A 15,144-nucleotide genomic window follows, 5' to 3' on the forward strand; every position below is an offset into this window, starting at 1 on the left:
CAATGACATCACCTGGCCCCAGAAATCCTGCCTCAGTAGAGTCTCAAATGTGGTATTGGCTGTACATGCACTCAACCCCCCCCTCATGAGAAGTTTGTGAACTTTATGTGGGTTTCAGTTGTCATCTGTGCTGTTTTAAACCCTTTATCATGGAGGCAAAGTAAAGATTAAACTGGATTAAGTCACGCTGCTGTGGTCTTGGGGGATTAGTGTTGCCATTTATACAAGAGTTCACAGAGGTGCTTTCAGTCCATTTGTATTATGACGCAGAATAAAAGGTATCAGGGGGCGGCTTCGGTTGTCTTGTGCAGAGTTGTTGCCAACTGTTGATTGATCATAAGTGCGTGTTTGTGTGCCTTACATCACTGTCTTTATGATGCATCATGGGTCGAAGTAAGAACTGTTTACTGCCAAACTGCATTGTGATGCTGAATAAAAAGTCTACCACGGGGGGCCTCTTCATTTGTCTCTTATAGAGAGCAGTCTTAAGCTGTTTGTGTATCTTATATAGGTACCTTTTTAAAGGGCCTGTATCCTTCATTTTTCTTTTAGGTTTTCCCATGGTGTCTACCTGCATTTGCATGGCGTTATGTTCCAAAAACATAATTCTTCCAAAAAATTAATTTGTTCAATTTCTCTTTATGCCATAGATTCTTAAACAGGCTATTTCCTTTACAGCACCTTTTAATATAGATATAAGATAAATCAGCTCTGTTCTGATTTGACTGCCCTGTATTATGCCTCATTCAAAACACATACATATCTTCAACACACCTGAGAACTTAAGTAGGCAAAGCCAAACTGCTGTAGGCTGAATAGGTGGAAATATGCAAATGAGTTTGTTCTTGTGACAGAAAAATGGTGATTTCAAAATGATCTGTTTTTGTATTTTAGATATTTACAATATTTACATATTCAAACTTTTTTATTTCAAAAATGCAAGGGAAGTTTAGTTTTCAACAATAAGGGTCCTTTAAGTTGTCACACGTTGAAGTTAGTCGAGGGCTGACGAAGTTACCTGAGGCTGTTACTCATTTTGTGGCCGATGGTAAGAGACTGCATAAGCAAGGACGAGGATGTATATGATTCCCATAGCAACTGCAGAGGCAGTCTGAGGTGAAGGGGACAAACATGACTTGGGCTGAGTCATCTGCGCTGATCAAGGACCCTCTAAGCACTGCATGTGATGAAACAGGTAGGGAGCGTCATAGGCGAAGGTAGAATACAAGCGTTGGAGTGAGAAGGGGAGAGAGATGGAGGGATCCCGCCTACCCAGCTTGCTATCAGTACGTAGGGTCTGACTCAGAGGAAAGTAGCAGTGGGTGAGGACTATCCTGCCAAAACTCACACGCCACCTCCTTACTGTGTCTTACATCACCATCTCTCTCTCTCACACACACACACACACACACACACCCATCAGTTGTACCTTAATGTGATGTGATTAAAATGCACGCTACCTCAGAATCTGTGGTCTTATGGGTGTAAAGGTGAAGTAGACTCCTTGGCTCTATGACTGATTCTAACTACAGAATATATTTTTTGATGCCTTGACTGAAAGGTTTTTCAATGGATATGGTACAATTAAAATATGATCAGTTACAATGCTTGCACTACCTCAAACAGTGTCTCACTTGATTTCATATTTATCTTTTCACCTTTAGTGTCCAGAGAGGCTGAAGTATAACAGCGAGCAGCAATTCTGAGGGTCAAGCCTATTATAACAATGTGGCTTTGAAAATAACATCAAAAAAGAAAATCATTTAGACACCTCCACTACATTGCTGGCAGGATGTGACCAGTCATGGCTGTTAAATTTAAACTGTCCAGAAAGGATGTTGCCTGGGATTCCATTGAAACTGAGCAAGCTACTGGAATGGAGTATCCTTAATGGAGGACCTGCAGGTAGCCTGAAAGAGGAGTTATTCAGCCATATTGGACTGTGGGAAAAATTTTGTCCCACATCAGTCCAATGTAGTAAGACCCTCATGGCAGTTTTGATTGACATGCTGATAAATATGCTACTTATAAAACAAAGATAGTGACTTCAGATCAAATCTAAGATTTGCTCTGGTGTTGTACTGGACTCAGAGTCCAGCTGCTCAGTTTCTTTGTCCAAGGAGGAACTGGTGTTCATGCCTTTGATAGGTTATCTATCGGACCTTTTATCAAAAATCTGTATGTGCACTAGATTGAAAACTTTGAAGTATTATACGACAAGAAAACAATTAAGAACGGTATTTGCAACATGATGCGCAAAAAGAAAGCTGTGCAATACATAACAGTGAAACACGTGAGGGAAAGAAATGACAGGGACACTTATGCACACACACACACGCACGCACGCGCGCGCGCACACACACCATAGAGAGCGTGTCAGCGTTAGAGAGGAGCCACTGCAGTCAGTGGGACGTGTGATGGCACCGTATGCGTACCCTTCAGAAATAGCATGCTCACCACACGCGCACGCACACAGACACGAGAAGTCACATCCACTGCCTAGGCAAACATGAGGCTGCACTAAGAATAACGAGGGGTAGAGTTAGATGTAAGTATGATCCAGCAGAATGCTGCGTCCTTCTGCACTTCTGAACATCATATCCCAGAACAGGAGGGGAGGGGAGTTATCCACGACAGCACAGCACCGAGAGACCTTTGAACAGAGACACATTAGGGATTAATCCTACTTATATAGTGTAGTAGTAGCGTAGTCTGTAGTTGTATATTAGCAGATGAAAGTTGGCACATGCTTTATTAAAGACATTTTGAGGAATGTCTGGCAAAAAAAAAAACTATTTTGAGGAATGACTAAGCAGATTTTGGATTTTGCTAGGTTAATGTTTAACAATACATTATGTTGATAGAAAACGATACCCACTAATAACCTCTCAACGCAAAGTTGGGCACAATTGATAATAAATAAGATGAATATAGTTACAAAACAAGAAGATATTTTTACTCTAGTCCTAGTATCAGTATCAGTTTCATAAACCTGGATATGGGCTTGTTTCTTTTTACTGAATGACATGTGAGTGACATGACGTAACAGACAGACACCTGGACCCTGTCACTTTGGAGTTTTATTCCCAAACAAAGCGTTATGTTGTAATGACCATTGCAATCTACTAGCATATGGTTTTCACATGTAAAGATGTCAGTTTACATATGTGAAGCTTTGAAATATTTTTTTGAGGATCTAGCTACTTCCAGTTACATGGACGGCTCATATTTGGTGTGATGGGGAAAATCTCAACAAAAAAGAGAAAAGATTTACTGTACTATTGTTCTTCCAGTTAATCTTTTAAGTGCATTTAAATCAGCTTGCTCCACCCCTCCTCACAGTTCCCTTCACATGTATAAGTAACGCATGCCTTTTTAAAATTGGTCTTGAAGCTTAGTCAAACATGTTAGATTCTTTAGACAGGGAAATGCATTACGAATTGCACTGTATGCAGCTTAAAGCAAGCCTAACTGCACAGCCCATTAAGGCTACTTACACCAAAGGACCACAGACCCATTCAAAGTAGAAAAGCATGCGATACTGACTTTTATGGACAAAGCAATACTGGACTGAGGATACCAATACAATCATCACTTGTTCTGTGTAACTATATGCTGTCCTACACTATTAAAAAACTGTTAATCCTAAAACCATATAACATTACATAATCCAATGATGGAATAGAATTATATAGCATAACCTTATATAAAATTATTCTCTTCTGTTGTGGGATATGTTTTCACTCTCCCGCACGCATGCGCACACAGGTCGTCACCTCATGCTTGTCCTTACAGGATCTTGAACCCAAAATGTATGGAGACCGCTGACATCTGCAACAGCACTGTGATCCCGACTACAGGCGAGGACCACGCTGTCGGGACTGAGCGGCGCTTGTTTTCACAAACTGTTTTATGTGTTTTGTACATTACTGATGCCCAGGGTTTTTCCCCCTCCCCTATGGAGGAATGGGGAGGTTAATAAAGAATGTTACTGTGGAGCATGCACACTGTTGCCACTAGGTGGAGCAGTGAGGTTCTTCCCATTGTGAGCAGGGCTGTGGCTGGCACAGGTGTCATATACGTGCCAGGCTGTCCAAGCATCGTCTGTGACAAAAACCCCTCTGATAAAGCGCATCTACCCCTCTCCCTATATTAGTCAGTCAGTTAGTGAGCTAGTTATCGCAATAGTTTTTCTTCGCTGCTTTAGACATCATGAGTAATTGGCTGTGAGTCGAGCTATATTTAGCAGAAGTCCAACAGGTGACATAACATATGTTTGCGTCATTCCTCCAAGTCGTCAGACTCTCAGTTTAATGATTAAATGTTAAATATGTAACAAACTGGTAGTTTGAGCCATGTGGCCTATGATAATATCATGCTGAGTAGTTAATTTGGTGCACAGAACACCCCTATTGGTAGAGGAAATGCCCAAGCTGTGCTTCTTTCTAAGGGGTGTGTGTGTGTGTGTGTGAGCGTGTGTGTGTGTGTGTGTGTGAGAGAGAGAGTGAGAGAGATTGACAGAGCATGAATCAGTCTGTGTGTGTTTGCATATGTGTGTGTTGTGCACACAGATAGTCATGTCGACCCCTCACCTTCCCCAACACCATGTCCCGACCCACAGTTAAATCACTGTGCAGGTCAGCAGCAGATGGATCGATGCCTAGAGAGAGAGGGGGAGGGAGGGAAGGAGGGAGGGAGGGAGGGAGGGACAGAGAAATAGAATGAGAGAGAGAGAGAGAGAGAGATGTACGAATGGAAGAGAAGTGTGACAGAGAACGTGCGCGTGAGTGTTAGGAACTCTGTGCCAAGGACGAAAAAAAAAAAACTGTTACACATATTACTGGAGGAGTTGCTGAGGAAAGAGAGAGAGAGAGAGAGAGAGAGAGAGAAGGGAAAGTAGAAGTTAGTGACTCAGAAGTAGTGAGGAAGATAGTAATAAACTGAGAGGGAGGAAAGCAGGGGGAGGAAGGTATAATTACAGAGAAAGAGAAAGCGAGAGGGGACACACAGTGAAGGCAGAGAGAGAGAGAGAGTCAGAGAACTGTCTAACCCTGCCCACTTTCCACAAAACCATTCAACTCCGGCGTAGAGAGCACCACTCTGTCAGTTTCCTCCAGAGCTCCTGCACCTCTGCTGCCAAGCGTTCAGACCAAGCTCAGCTGGACCAGATCGGGACCAGGACCCCCCTCCCCAGGACTACAAGCAGGGAGGCACCACAGCAGAGCCAGCTCCAGAGTCCGAGCCACAGGAGCAGAACGCAGTGCCCGGTGCCGCCCAGGAAACGTCCGGTGCTTCTATTCCGACCAGCCTTCGTTCTGCGTGCTATGGCTGCCCCTCTGAGATAAGGATTTTACTCCAGCCTTCGCGCCTTCAGCTTCCGCTTGCTGCCTTCTCCTGACCAGCGGGGCGGGCGCTCGTCCACTGCTCCTGGCAGCGTAGCCCAGCACGCGCCGACCGCGACAAGTGACGGGCCGAGCCGCGTGGGAGCCTTGCGCGTGCGCTCCCCGGATGCACAGGATGCCCTCCCTCGCTGCCGTGGCGACAGCTCTAGCACTGCTGCTGCTCCTCTCCGGCTGCCCGCGCGGGAGATGCTCCCCGACGCCCGGCGGTGCCACCACGCTGCCTGATGGCGAGAGCCGCATGCAGCAGCAGCAGCAGCAGCCTGGGACGAGGGCAACGAAGGTGCAGGAAGTAGACGATGAAGCCGCCTCGTGCCCGTCTTGCGCCCTGGCCCAGCTGGATATGGGCGCGCCGGCCTCCGAGCCCGGCATGGTGGAGGCGGTGAAGAGGCACATCCTCAGCATGCTTCACCTGAGTGCGCCGCCAAACATCACCCGCCCGGTGCCCCGTGCTGCCCTGCTCAACGCCCTTCGCAAGCTGCATGTGGGGCACGTGGCCCAGGATGGCACGGTGGAGATCGAGGAGGAGGGGGAGGAGCTCGTGGGGCACGGAGCGGAAGCCGACGGGCAGCCCTCCGAAATCATCACGTTCGCTGAGCCAGGTGAGTGTCAGAGCCAAGTCAGGCGTGTGTGTGTGACAGAAGCCCTGCGGGCATGTGCAACGCTGCACCGATTGTTGACTAAGGTTGCTTGTCGCAAATAAACTGCTGGTCATTTTTTGTACAAAATGGGGAAAATCTCTGTTTAAGGTTTGGATCATACAGTGATTTAGAACACTGAACTTGATGTATGTGATCTATTTGTTTTCATCTTGAAGACTTTTATAATCATCTACAAAAATGAAACCAAGTTGCAAAAAGTGATCAGTATGCATCTGTCTGAATCAGCAATCTGAGGAAGCAGCCTATGATAGGATCAGACATTTCTCTGTGAAGTGCATGCAGATTAAAAAGGTTTGATCTGTCTCCTGCGGTAAAGGAGATTAAGGCAAGAGATAGAGAGAGAGAGAGAGAGAGAGAGAGAGAGAGAGAAAGAGGGAGAGAGAGAGGGAGAGGGGGAGAGAGAGAGAGAGAGAGAGAGGGAGAGAGAGAGAGAGAAAGAGGGAGAGAGAGAGAGAGAGGGAGATATTGCTTTCTATGGGTCAAAACACTACAGAAACTAACACATGTTCTCCAGCTGTGGAACATCCAGCCAGGAAACTGTCTGTCTGCACTGCTACCGATATGCTGCACAAGAACCAAGCCCCTCTGTAGTCTTTTTAAGTTGGATTCCATTCGATGTGATGCTGGTAAATGTGATCCTTATCAGTACTGTTTAGGCATACATATTTTGAGGGTAGAAGGTCTGATATGTAGGGTCAGTTCTCCAGAAAGAGATTAGTCCTGTTCTTAGATTATCCTGTACTAAGGAACTAAAACTGAAAAGACCCTAATTTGAGTGTAATCTGTGTACGGAAAGCCTACCGCAGAATATGAATATCCATTCCAGAAAACAATCACTTCAGCCATGACTGGCAGTTAATGACAACCTTGGAGCCACCTCCGAACACTGCATCTGATGTCCGTGCATTTCTCTCCATGTTCAAAGACGTTTGGCTGCTTGGATGTGGCACCTAGGAGAGATTAGGTGAGACTTCTGCTCTCTCCCTGCTGTGGAGGAACTTGGCTACTGGCTCTAAGGCTCTCTCATCTGTGCCAGAGTGCACCATACCTCTAATCGCAGAGTAGTCTTCAGAAAGAAGGATGTTGTCGATACCCTCGGTTTGATGTGGGGCGCAGGCAGGGCAGCGGGAGAGTCCTGAGGGAGAAGCACGCGCCCTTGTGGGAATACAGCATGAGAATCATTAATAGCCCATGTTCCATCCCGGCGGGTTCGGCAGAGACGGTGTGGGATGTGGTCTGCAAAGGCATTCCACTTTTAATTGGTTCCTCGTGACTTATTTATAACAATGTCATGGAGCCACAAATCAATATGACATGCAGACAAAAGGCGAGTGACATCTACCTCCACAGGCCCGGGCCCTTCGGGAGGCGTAAAACAGGCTCACGCAACAGCACCGCCGAAGGCTCGTTCGCAACGCCGCAAGCCGTTCTGGATGGTAACGAGGCGGATGCGTCTTTATCACCGTGCGGCCAGTGTTACTGTGGCAGCAGCCGCTCTGTCCACTTTGGCAAAACCCCGGGAGGGTGGGGAGTGGTGTCAGGGCGTGGGGTGGTGTGTGGGGGGGTAAGGTTCTTCCAGCCCTCCTCGCTTACGTAAACGTTCCTGTCAACCCGTGACTATAAAGCAGCCCTTTCTCAACGGCCCTGAGATGAAAAAAGGAGCCTTCTATGTCTTAATGAGACCGCAGGGTGATAACGACGCACCCGGGAAGGGAGTACAGCGGGTGGTCGGCTTGAGTCCATCCAAACACGCACGGTCATTAGTGGGATATAATTGCTTCATTCATCAAAATGTGCATCCCAATAATTACTCTGAGCTTGGCAGGGACTGGGGAGGTGACTTTCAAAGTGTTTACTGAAAGAAAAGGGAGAGAGAGAGAGAGAGAGAGAGAGAGAGAGAGAGAGAGAGAGAGAGAAAGGAGTGGATAGAGAAATCTTTGATACTCACTGATGTCCAGGTGTCTTGATCATTTATGAAGAGGAGAGGCAAGGGGGAAATGTTTCAGAGGCCAATGAACCATCCTCACGCCTTCCTCACGCCCTCCTTACACCTTCCTCACGCCCTCCTCACGCCTTCCTCACACCCTCCTCATGCCTTCCTCACACCCTCCTCACGCCTTCCTCACGCCTTCCTCACGCGTTCCTCACACCCTCCTCATGTTTTTCTCACGCCTGCCTCACACCCTCCACACACCCTCCGCATGCTCTCCTCACGCGCTCCGCACACCCTCCTCACACCCTCCTCACACCCTCCACACACCCTTGAAACACCTTCCACACACCTTCCTCACACCCTCCACATACCCTCCACACACCCTTGAAACACCTTCCACACAGCTTCCTCACACCCTCCACACACCCTTGAAACACCTTCCTCACACCCTCCTCACACCCACCTCACACCCTCCCTGCCAGCTCACTCTGCTCATACATGGGTTGATCTGTTCTGGTCGGCTGGTTTGCTTTAATACCCTACGACTGAATTCACGGAATAATTAAAAATGTTGTCAGCTCTCTCAACACAAACAAGCTTTACCATTTAATTCACATTTTAGTGTGCCGAGGGCATGTTTAATTTTTTAAGAATTCAGCGTTGGGGAATGTTTTAGATCCCGGTCATATGTCATCAGTATAGCTTTGTATGGGTTTAATCTTGTAGTCAAACAGTGGAATAACTCCTCACTGAAGTTAGAGAAGCTTTGGTTTCCACAAAAGGAAATGTGCAGGTTCCACTGTGGCAGGGTGGCATGCTCGGTTGCCACAGGTTACCACAAAGCTGAACAGAGCAGGGCGCAGGTGCAGGCCAGACGTTTGGGGCCGTATCCTCAGGGACCGGTCACAGAAGTGTCAGTGAAGGTACTTCTCCAAGTGCCCGGCCAGCTCATAGGGCAGATGTGCAGGGTGCATGTTAATAGGAGACGCACACACACACATGCACACACATGCATGCACACTGCAACTGCAAACGCAACATTTGGTAGAGCAAACAGGCTCTTAGATTAAGAAATAAAGTCCAACTGACTTGTGGTCCCAAATGTTAAATCTGTGCAAATAACATCCAGTGTTGATAAAAGACAGGGCTGGTATTTATCTGTAAATAGATAACAGCTCTGTGTCACTGCCATCTTGTTAGTATATGTGGCATGTGTGTCTCACACTGCACCCAGTAATAGCAGTAATAGCCATACATTGCAACTAGGGTTCACCATTAGGGTAACCATGTTATTATTTATTGATTTATTTGTGGGTGGGTGGGTGGGGGGAGGTCCTGTATACATAATCGCATTTAACAATATTAGTAAACTTACACATCCGATAACAATTGTCTTCAGAGCAGTGGCCAGATAATCTCATTTTTTTAATTTGTTTGTTACTAGTAAAATACTATGTAAAACAATTTTTAAAGTAAAAAAACTTTTTTCATGGTCATTGAATAAATGAAGAGCAGTTTCCATTAAAGTCTCTACGTCACTAGACACCTTACAATAATTCTGATGTATAATTTTCATAAGCTCTGTCTGTTTTGACAATCCACATGTGAGAATTTAGACAAAGTTTAAAAAAATTCAGATTTATTAGACTTACAACCCTGAAAATATAATGTAATCAGAGTGTAGGTGGCGTAAGGAGACTGATGTACGTCAAATTATTTTGTTACATGCATGCTGTACATGGCCAAAACAAATCAAGCCCAACCCTCAAAGCATCACTGTCAGCTCTGTGATTGGACATTTAACACATCCAACCCTCAGAGCATCACTATCAGCTCTGTGATTGGACATTTTTTAGGCTTTGTTAAGGCGCCATACAAAAGCCTGTATAGAAGGTCAACTTCATGTATCCTCTCTGGCCATACGCTTCTGTGAAGCAGCTACACATACACGCTGAGAATCGGTGTGACCAATGGTTGCGTGTAGGGCGTGTGCATGATCAACCAATTGTGATGTGTGAGAAGGCGGGACCTATAGTGAATGTTCGGAGCAATACAAAGACAGCCGCACAGTGTAAGGAGACTATAGAACGCGAATGTCAACATGAAAGGAAAGACATATCCCGGACGCTTTACGCATTTTAGAAATACCATCTGGACACATTTTTTAGGTCCCAAAAAGGACATGTCTGGGAAAAAGGACATCACCCAGAATAACCAAGCCAACCACAGAGGCAGGCGTGAGTGCATGTGAGTGCATGCTAGTGCAGGCACAGCATCCGGTAGCTTCCACCCCCACTGACCATCCTGCTAACCGTCCTGTTCGGCGTCGCGTCGGCTGTCCCACTGACCGTCCCGTTGACCTTTCTGCGGAATGTTTTGCTCACTGTCCTGCTCACTGTCCCACTGAACATCTGTCTGAACGCTCCCTTGACTGTCCCGCAAAACGTCCCGCTCGCTGTCCTGCTGACCATTCCTCTGAACGTTGCACTCACCGTCCTGTTGAGCGTTTGGCCGAACATCCCACTGACTGTCGTGCTGGTCATTCCGCCGACCGTCTAACTCGCCGTCCTGCACGAACGTCCTGCTCAGCATCCTACTGGCTGTCCCGATGAACCTGCCATGTGCTGAAGCTCGCCCTTCAGACAGGAGAAGTGGCACACTCAGTCTTTGCCAATTACCGTTCCCAACATTCCCACACAGTGGTGTGGCGCTCGGCAGCCCACACCACTGTTCAGCGAGTGAGTTCTGAATGTAATCAGTGGATTATCAAGCCAGATTTTCTGTAGGGAGAAGCGTAATCCATTCAGATACTGTTATGGACAACCTGTTGCTGAATAATGAATGGATGAGTGCTAGGAAATCCTGCTTGGTGTGCATAGAGCTCTATTCTTCTGCGCCATATCGGATGACAAGGTGAAAGAAAGGTGAGAGAAAGGTGAATGAAAGTATCACACTCCTGGTAAAACCTCACCTGTGCTCCCATAAAGAAACATTTCGGAGTCGAGCCAGGGTATAGGACGCCCGGCTTAAAAACAGGGCGGTTTTGTCATTAGATGGGCTGTCTTCACCGGGATCAAATAACAGATCACGTATTTGAACCTGACATGTTGACTAAATAATTGAATTAACAGCTATTCTTCAGGAGGTGGGGTCTGGCTGGGATCGGTGTGAAAGAGCTAGCATCTCAGATCAGTAACTCACCGGAGGTAACGGAATCGGAGCAGGCTTACAGCAGCGCAGTCATGTGCGAGGTATTGGGAAGGCCCTTGTCATAACATGACGGGCTTTATGTACACAAATGGAGTGCCAGGATTTTAGCAGCAGGAAATGTTTTTATGGAGAAGGGCTAGGTGTTGATGAAGGACTGCAGATGGTGGAGAATGACTGTGAAAGCTCCCAGCTCTCAGAGAGAGAGAGCGAGAGAGATAGATAGATAGATAGATAGATAGATAGATAGATAGATAGATAGATAGATAGAGAGCAAGAGAGAGAGAGAGAGAGAGAGAGAGAGAGAGAGAGAGAGAGTTTATAAGGGTTTATGCTAGTTTACTAAGTCCATGGAGGATCTCATTCCATTCAGCAATTTCTAGACTGTTCGGATCCTCTCCAACACACACAATAAATTCCAGTTTATAAGTACTATTTTACCATAAATCAGCTGAGTAAATCTTGGGAAGGTTAATGGTTATAAAGGGAACATCTGGTAAGGTGTCTCTCCAGAGAAATTTTGCACTGGGTAGCACAGAACTAATATTTTGGTTGTTATCATTAAGTGGTGTAGAAATCCAAGCATCCAGGTGTCTGACAACCTCCTCTGATTTTGTGCTATTTGCTGCAGATGCCCCTGGCACGGTGAAGTTCGACATCTCCAAGGAAAGCAGTGGGCTCTCTGTGGTGGAGCAGGCCAATGTATGGCTCTTCCTGAAGGTGGCCAAAGGCACCCGGGGCAGGGGCAAGGTGTCCCTGCAGCTCCGGCAGAGCCGCGGCACCGCCGGGGCCCGCCGGGAGGAGGTGGTGTCCGAGAAGACGGTGGAGACGCGGCGGAGCGGCTGGCACACGCTGTCGGTTGGCGGCAGCGTGCAGGCACTACTGGACGGGGGCGCCGGCGAGCTACGCGTGCACGTCTCCTGTCCACTGTGTGCTGAGGCAGGCGCCACTCCCGTGATGGCGCTCCCGGACGAGGAGGAGAAGGAGCGCTCACACCGGCCCTTCCTGATGGTGGCGCTGCGGCCGGCTGATGAGCTGCGGAGGCGGCGGGCCAAGCGCAGCCTGGAGTGCGACAGCAAGGTGCGCACTTGCTGCAAGCGGCAGTTCTATGTCAACTTCAGGGACATCGGCTGGAACGACTGGATCATTGCGCCGTCTGGTTACCACGCCAACTACTGTGAGGGCGAGTGCCCGAGTCACGTGGCCAGCGTCGCGGGCTCCGCCCTCTCCTTCCACTCCACTGTCATCAACCACTACCGCATGCGAGGCTACAGCCCTTTCTCCAGCATCAGGTCGTGCTGCGTTCCCACGCGCCTCCGCGCCATGTCGATGCTCTACTATAACGAGGAGCAGAAGATAGTCAAAAAAGACATCCAGAACATGATCGTAGAGGAGTGCGGCTGCTCATAAATGAGGAACCCAGTGCAAAACACCCCTGTGAGCTGCTCCTAAAAAACTGCCCAATGATGCTCGGGTCACGGCGACAGCACGTCTGGTGGATTAGCGGTCCGTGCTGGCCCGCACACGTGTCTCGAAGTGTCGTTGTTTCTGGCTCAGACGATTTCTTTTGTGATATGTCTGTGGGCTGTTCTGTTCGGAGGCTGACCCTTGACTCGAGTGATCTCTGTGGCACTTTCGTATAAATGTAAACAAGACTAAAAACATAATATATTTTTGTTATTTGAAGGGGAGTGGGAAGAGTAAGTGGGAACAGGTGCATGGTCAAGATCAAACGTCATTCCATGTTCTCTGCGCCGCAATAAAGAGTGACGTCTCGGAACTACGAGGCCGAGAAAATGAACTATGCAACTTGTCATGTGTTGTTATTGGATGTCTGTTATTTTTTCCCCATTCATGTTATTTTTATGGTTTTCTTGTCGGGAACCCTTTCCCAACAAAAAGAGTTACTTTTATTTCCTTTTCTTTAAAAAAAAATACTTGAAAAAAAGTAGTTTGACCAGGTGGTTTGACCTGGAGCCAAACTCTTATTATTATTATTATTATTATTATTATTATTATTATTATTATCAATTCTTATAAATTATGAATGTTGATGAAAAGTGATGAGAATTTGCACTAAACCAACATTCTTATCATATCAGCCATGCAAGATTATAATGATGTACATTTGGAACTTACATGTAGTATACCAAAGAACCTACTAGCTTTCACTAAAAGAGTCAAACTGTCCAGCCTGGCTGCGGCATTAGTCAAATTATCCACAATACATGGCCAACAAAATGTTTCAATGTAACAAAAGTCTTTTTCATGTCAGCGTTTTCTTAGTTTCCCACAGTCTACGTGTTGTCCCTGGCTACATTGCCGTCTGACAGCTATCCAACAGGCTTTATGCAAAACCGCTTTCTGATTGAGATGTTGTTCATACAGCGAAACGAAATACGGGGGCATGGAAAAAGTGACCATGTTTGTCTTGACAACACAAACAGCAAGACATGGAAAGAAGCTTTTGGATATTAAAAAATGTTACCTTTGTATGTACAGATATCAAATATGTTACAATGCGTTGTTGTACAAATCAAATATGTGCTTGTTATGTTTTATATCTAATTTATTTTGCAGCAAACTCTTTGCTTCATTATTAAAGCTACATTGTAAAAAAAATTCCTGATTTTGTGTTTATATTGACTTTATTCTTCAGTACACGCACATTACCAACCCATAACACTTGGTTTCTAAATGAATTCTACTTCAGCATACTCCCTTTGTCCCGTGCCGTTACGGAGCTGAGGGCCTGATTTCCGCACCAAGCACATATGCCAGAGTTGTCACCTCCTGAGGCTGATGTGGTGGGTAGCCTATAAAATCCCGTCTTCTGGTCATCCTGTCACTCCTCTCAGAGACAATGGTTACCAGTGCAACCTTCCGCTCTAGCCAGATGAGTTTACTGTGTTTCCTGTTGGAGCAGTTTCCAGCGGGGCGAGACAATTGTGGGCTTGTGTCATCAAGTAGCTCAGAGGTATTAATTTTCCGGAGGTGTAAAATAAAATCTCTGAGATCCGATGAAAATGAAAGGGTGAACTTTAGCTTCCAGTGTGTGTTATAAAGGAGCAATGCGTGTTATAAACAAACACATGTGTGTTATAAACTAATGTGTGTTATGATCAAATACCTCAGAGATTTCAACGTTCCGCTGAATTTCCCGCTGAATGTGTCATGCACCCTTCAAATGGGATAAATTCAACTTCTGTAGTGATTTGTGCACATATAAACCATTTAGTTTGAGTCTTAATAAATATCATCAAATGATAATATTTAAATATTATCAAGACATTTTACCACATCACACCCATTCCCCCTATAATCAACAATAAGAGATGCTTCACTTCATCAGATCATTGTGTATTCGTCTTAGACTCTATTATTTTCACCATTTGTTAAAGCTCATGACGTCACATAATTTCAAGCCCTTTTGGCATATGTAAGGGGTTTAGGGGAAATATAACATGGGCCTTTTTAGAGCACTCACTTTTCTTAGGCCAGACGTGTTTGTGAAGTGCACTTGTGAAATAACTAGTGGTGAAGTGTCTGTGTTTTCCGACTGCAGCATTTATGCACTGCAACACATGAGAGTCAACCTCGGCAGTGATGCGGCTAAAAAAAACAAACCCAAAAACCCAAAACAAAACCACATGTCTGCATTTAGTTAGTGTAGCATAGGGCTATACTGAGGGACAGCCCTGCTGACCTCAAGCTCTTTATGGTACTACTATTGCGGGTCAAGTGAAGACAGACGTGGTTGAGCATTCATGCTTTTGTTAACCTGGGGCCTGCATGGAGAAGAGTTCATCTGTGTTCCTTCGCAGGCTGGGGGCTAAACCAATAATAGACCTTTCAGAAAGTTCCTTTACTGTAAGACAGATCATAGACTGTAAGACAGATAATATTAACCTAGTTCAAAAAGCATTTTTCCCATTTAGTAATA

The 15,144-nt window shown here is 46.1% G+C and overlaps 1 protein-coding gene across 1 annotated transcript; it reads left to right on the top strand.

The window, feature by feature from the left end:
* Positions 1-4,807: 4,807 nt before the first annotated feature.
* inhbab (inhibin subunit beta Ab) lies at positions 4,808-13,805 on the top strand. The gene is made up of 2 exons (XM_027001257.3): positions 4,808-6,001; positions 11,833-13,805. Exons 1-2 carry the CDS (start codon positions 5,509-5,511, stop codon positions 12,609-12,611), a joined length of 1,272 nt encoding a protein of 423 aa, XP_026857058.3. The 5' UTR covers positions 4,808-5,508; the 3' UTR covers positions 12,612-13,805.
* Positions 13,806-15,144: the final 1,339 nt, after the last annotated feature.

Source organism: Electrophorus electricus, chromosome 11, assembly GCF_041902795.1.
Source record: "Electrophorus electricus isolate QZ-2024a chromosome 11, ASM4190279v1, whole genome shotgun sequence".
Lineage (NCBI taxonomy): Eukaryota > Metazoa > Chordata > Actinopteri > Gymnotiformes > Gymnotidae > Electrophorus > Electrophorus electricus.

Excerpts from the sequence above, each read along its gene's own strand:
- inhbab (XM_027001257.3), top strand. The coding sequence starts at position 5,509 with ATGCACAGGATGCCCTCCCTCGCTGCCGTGGCGACAGCTCTAGCACTG. Across the intron at positions 6,002-11,832 it reads CATCACGTTCGCTGAGCCAG|ATGCCCCTGGCACGGTGAAG; the intron begins GTGAGTGTCAGA and ends TATTTGCTGCAG.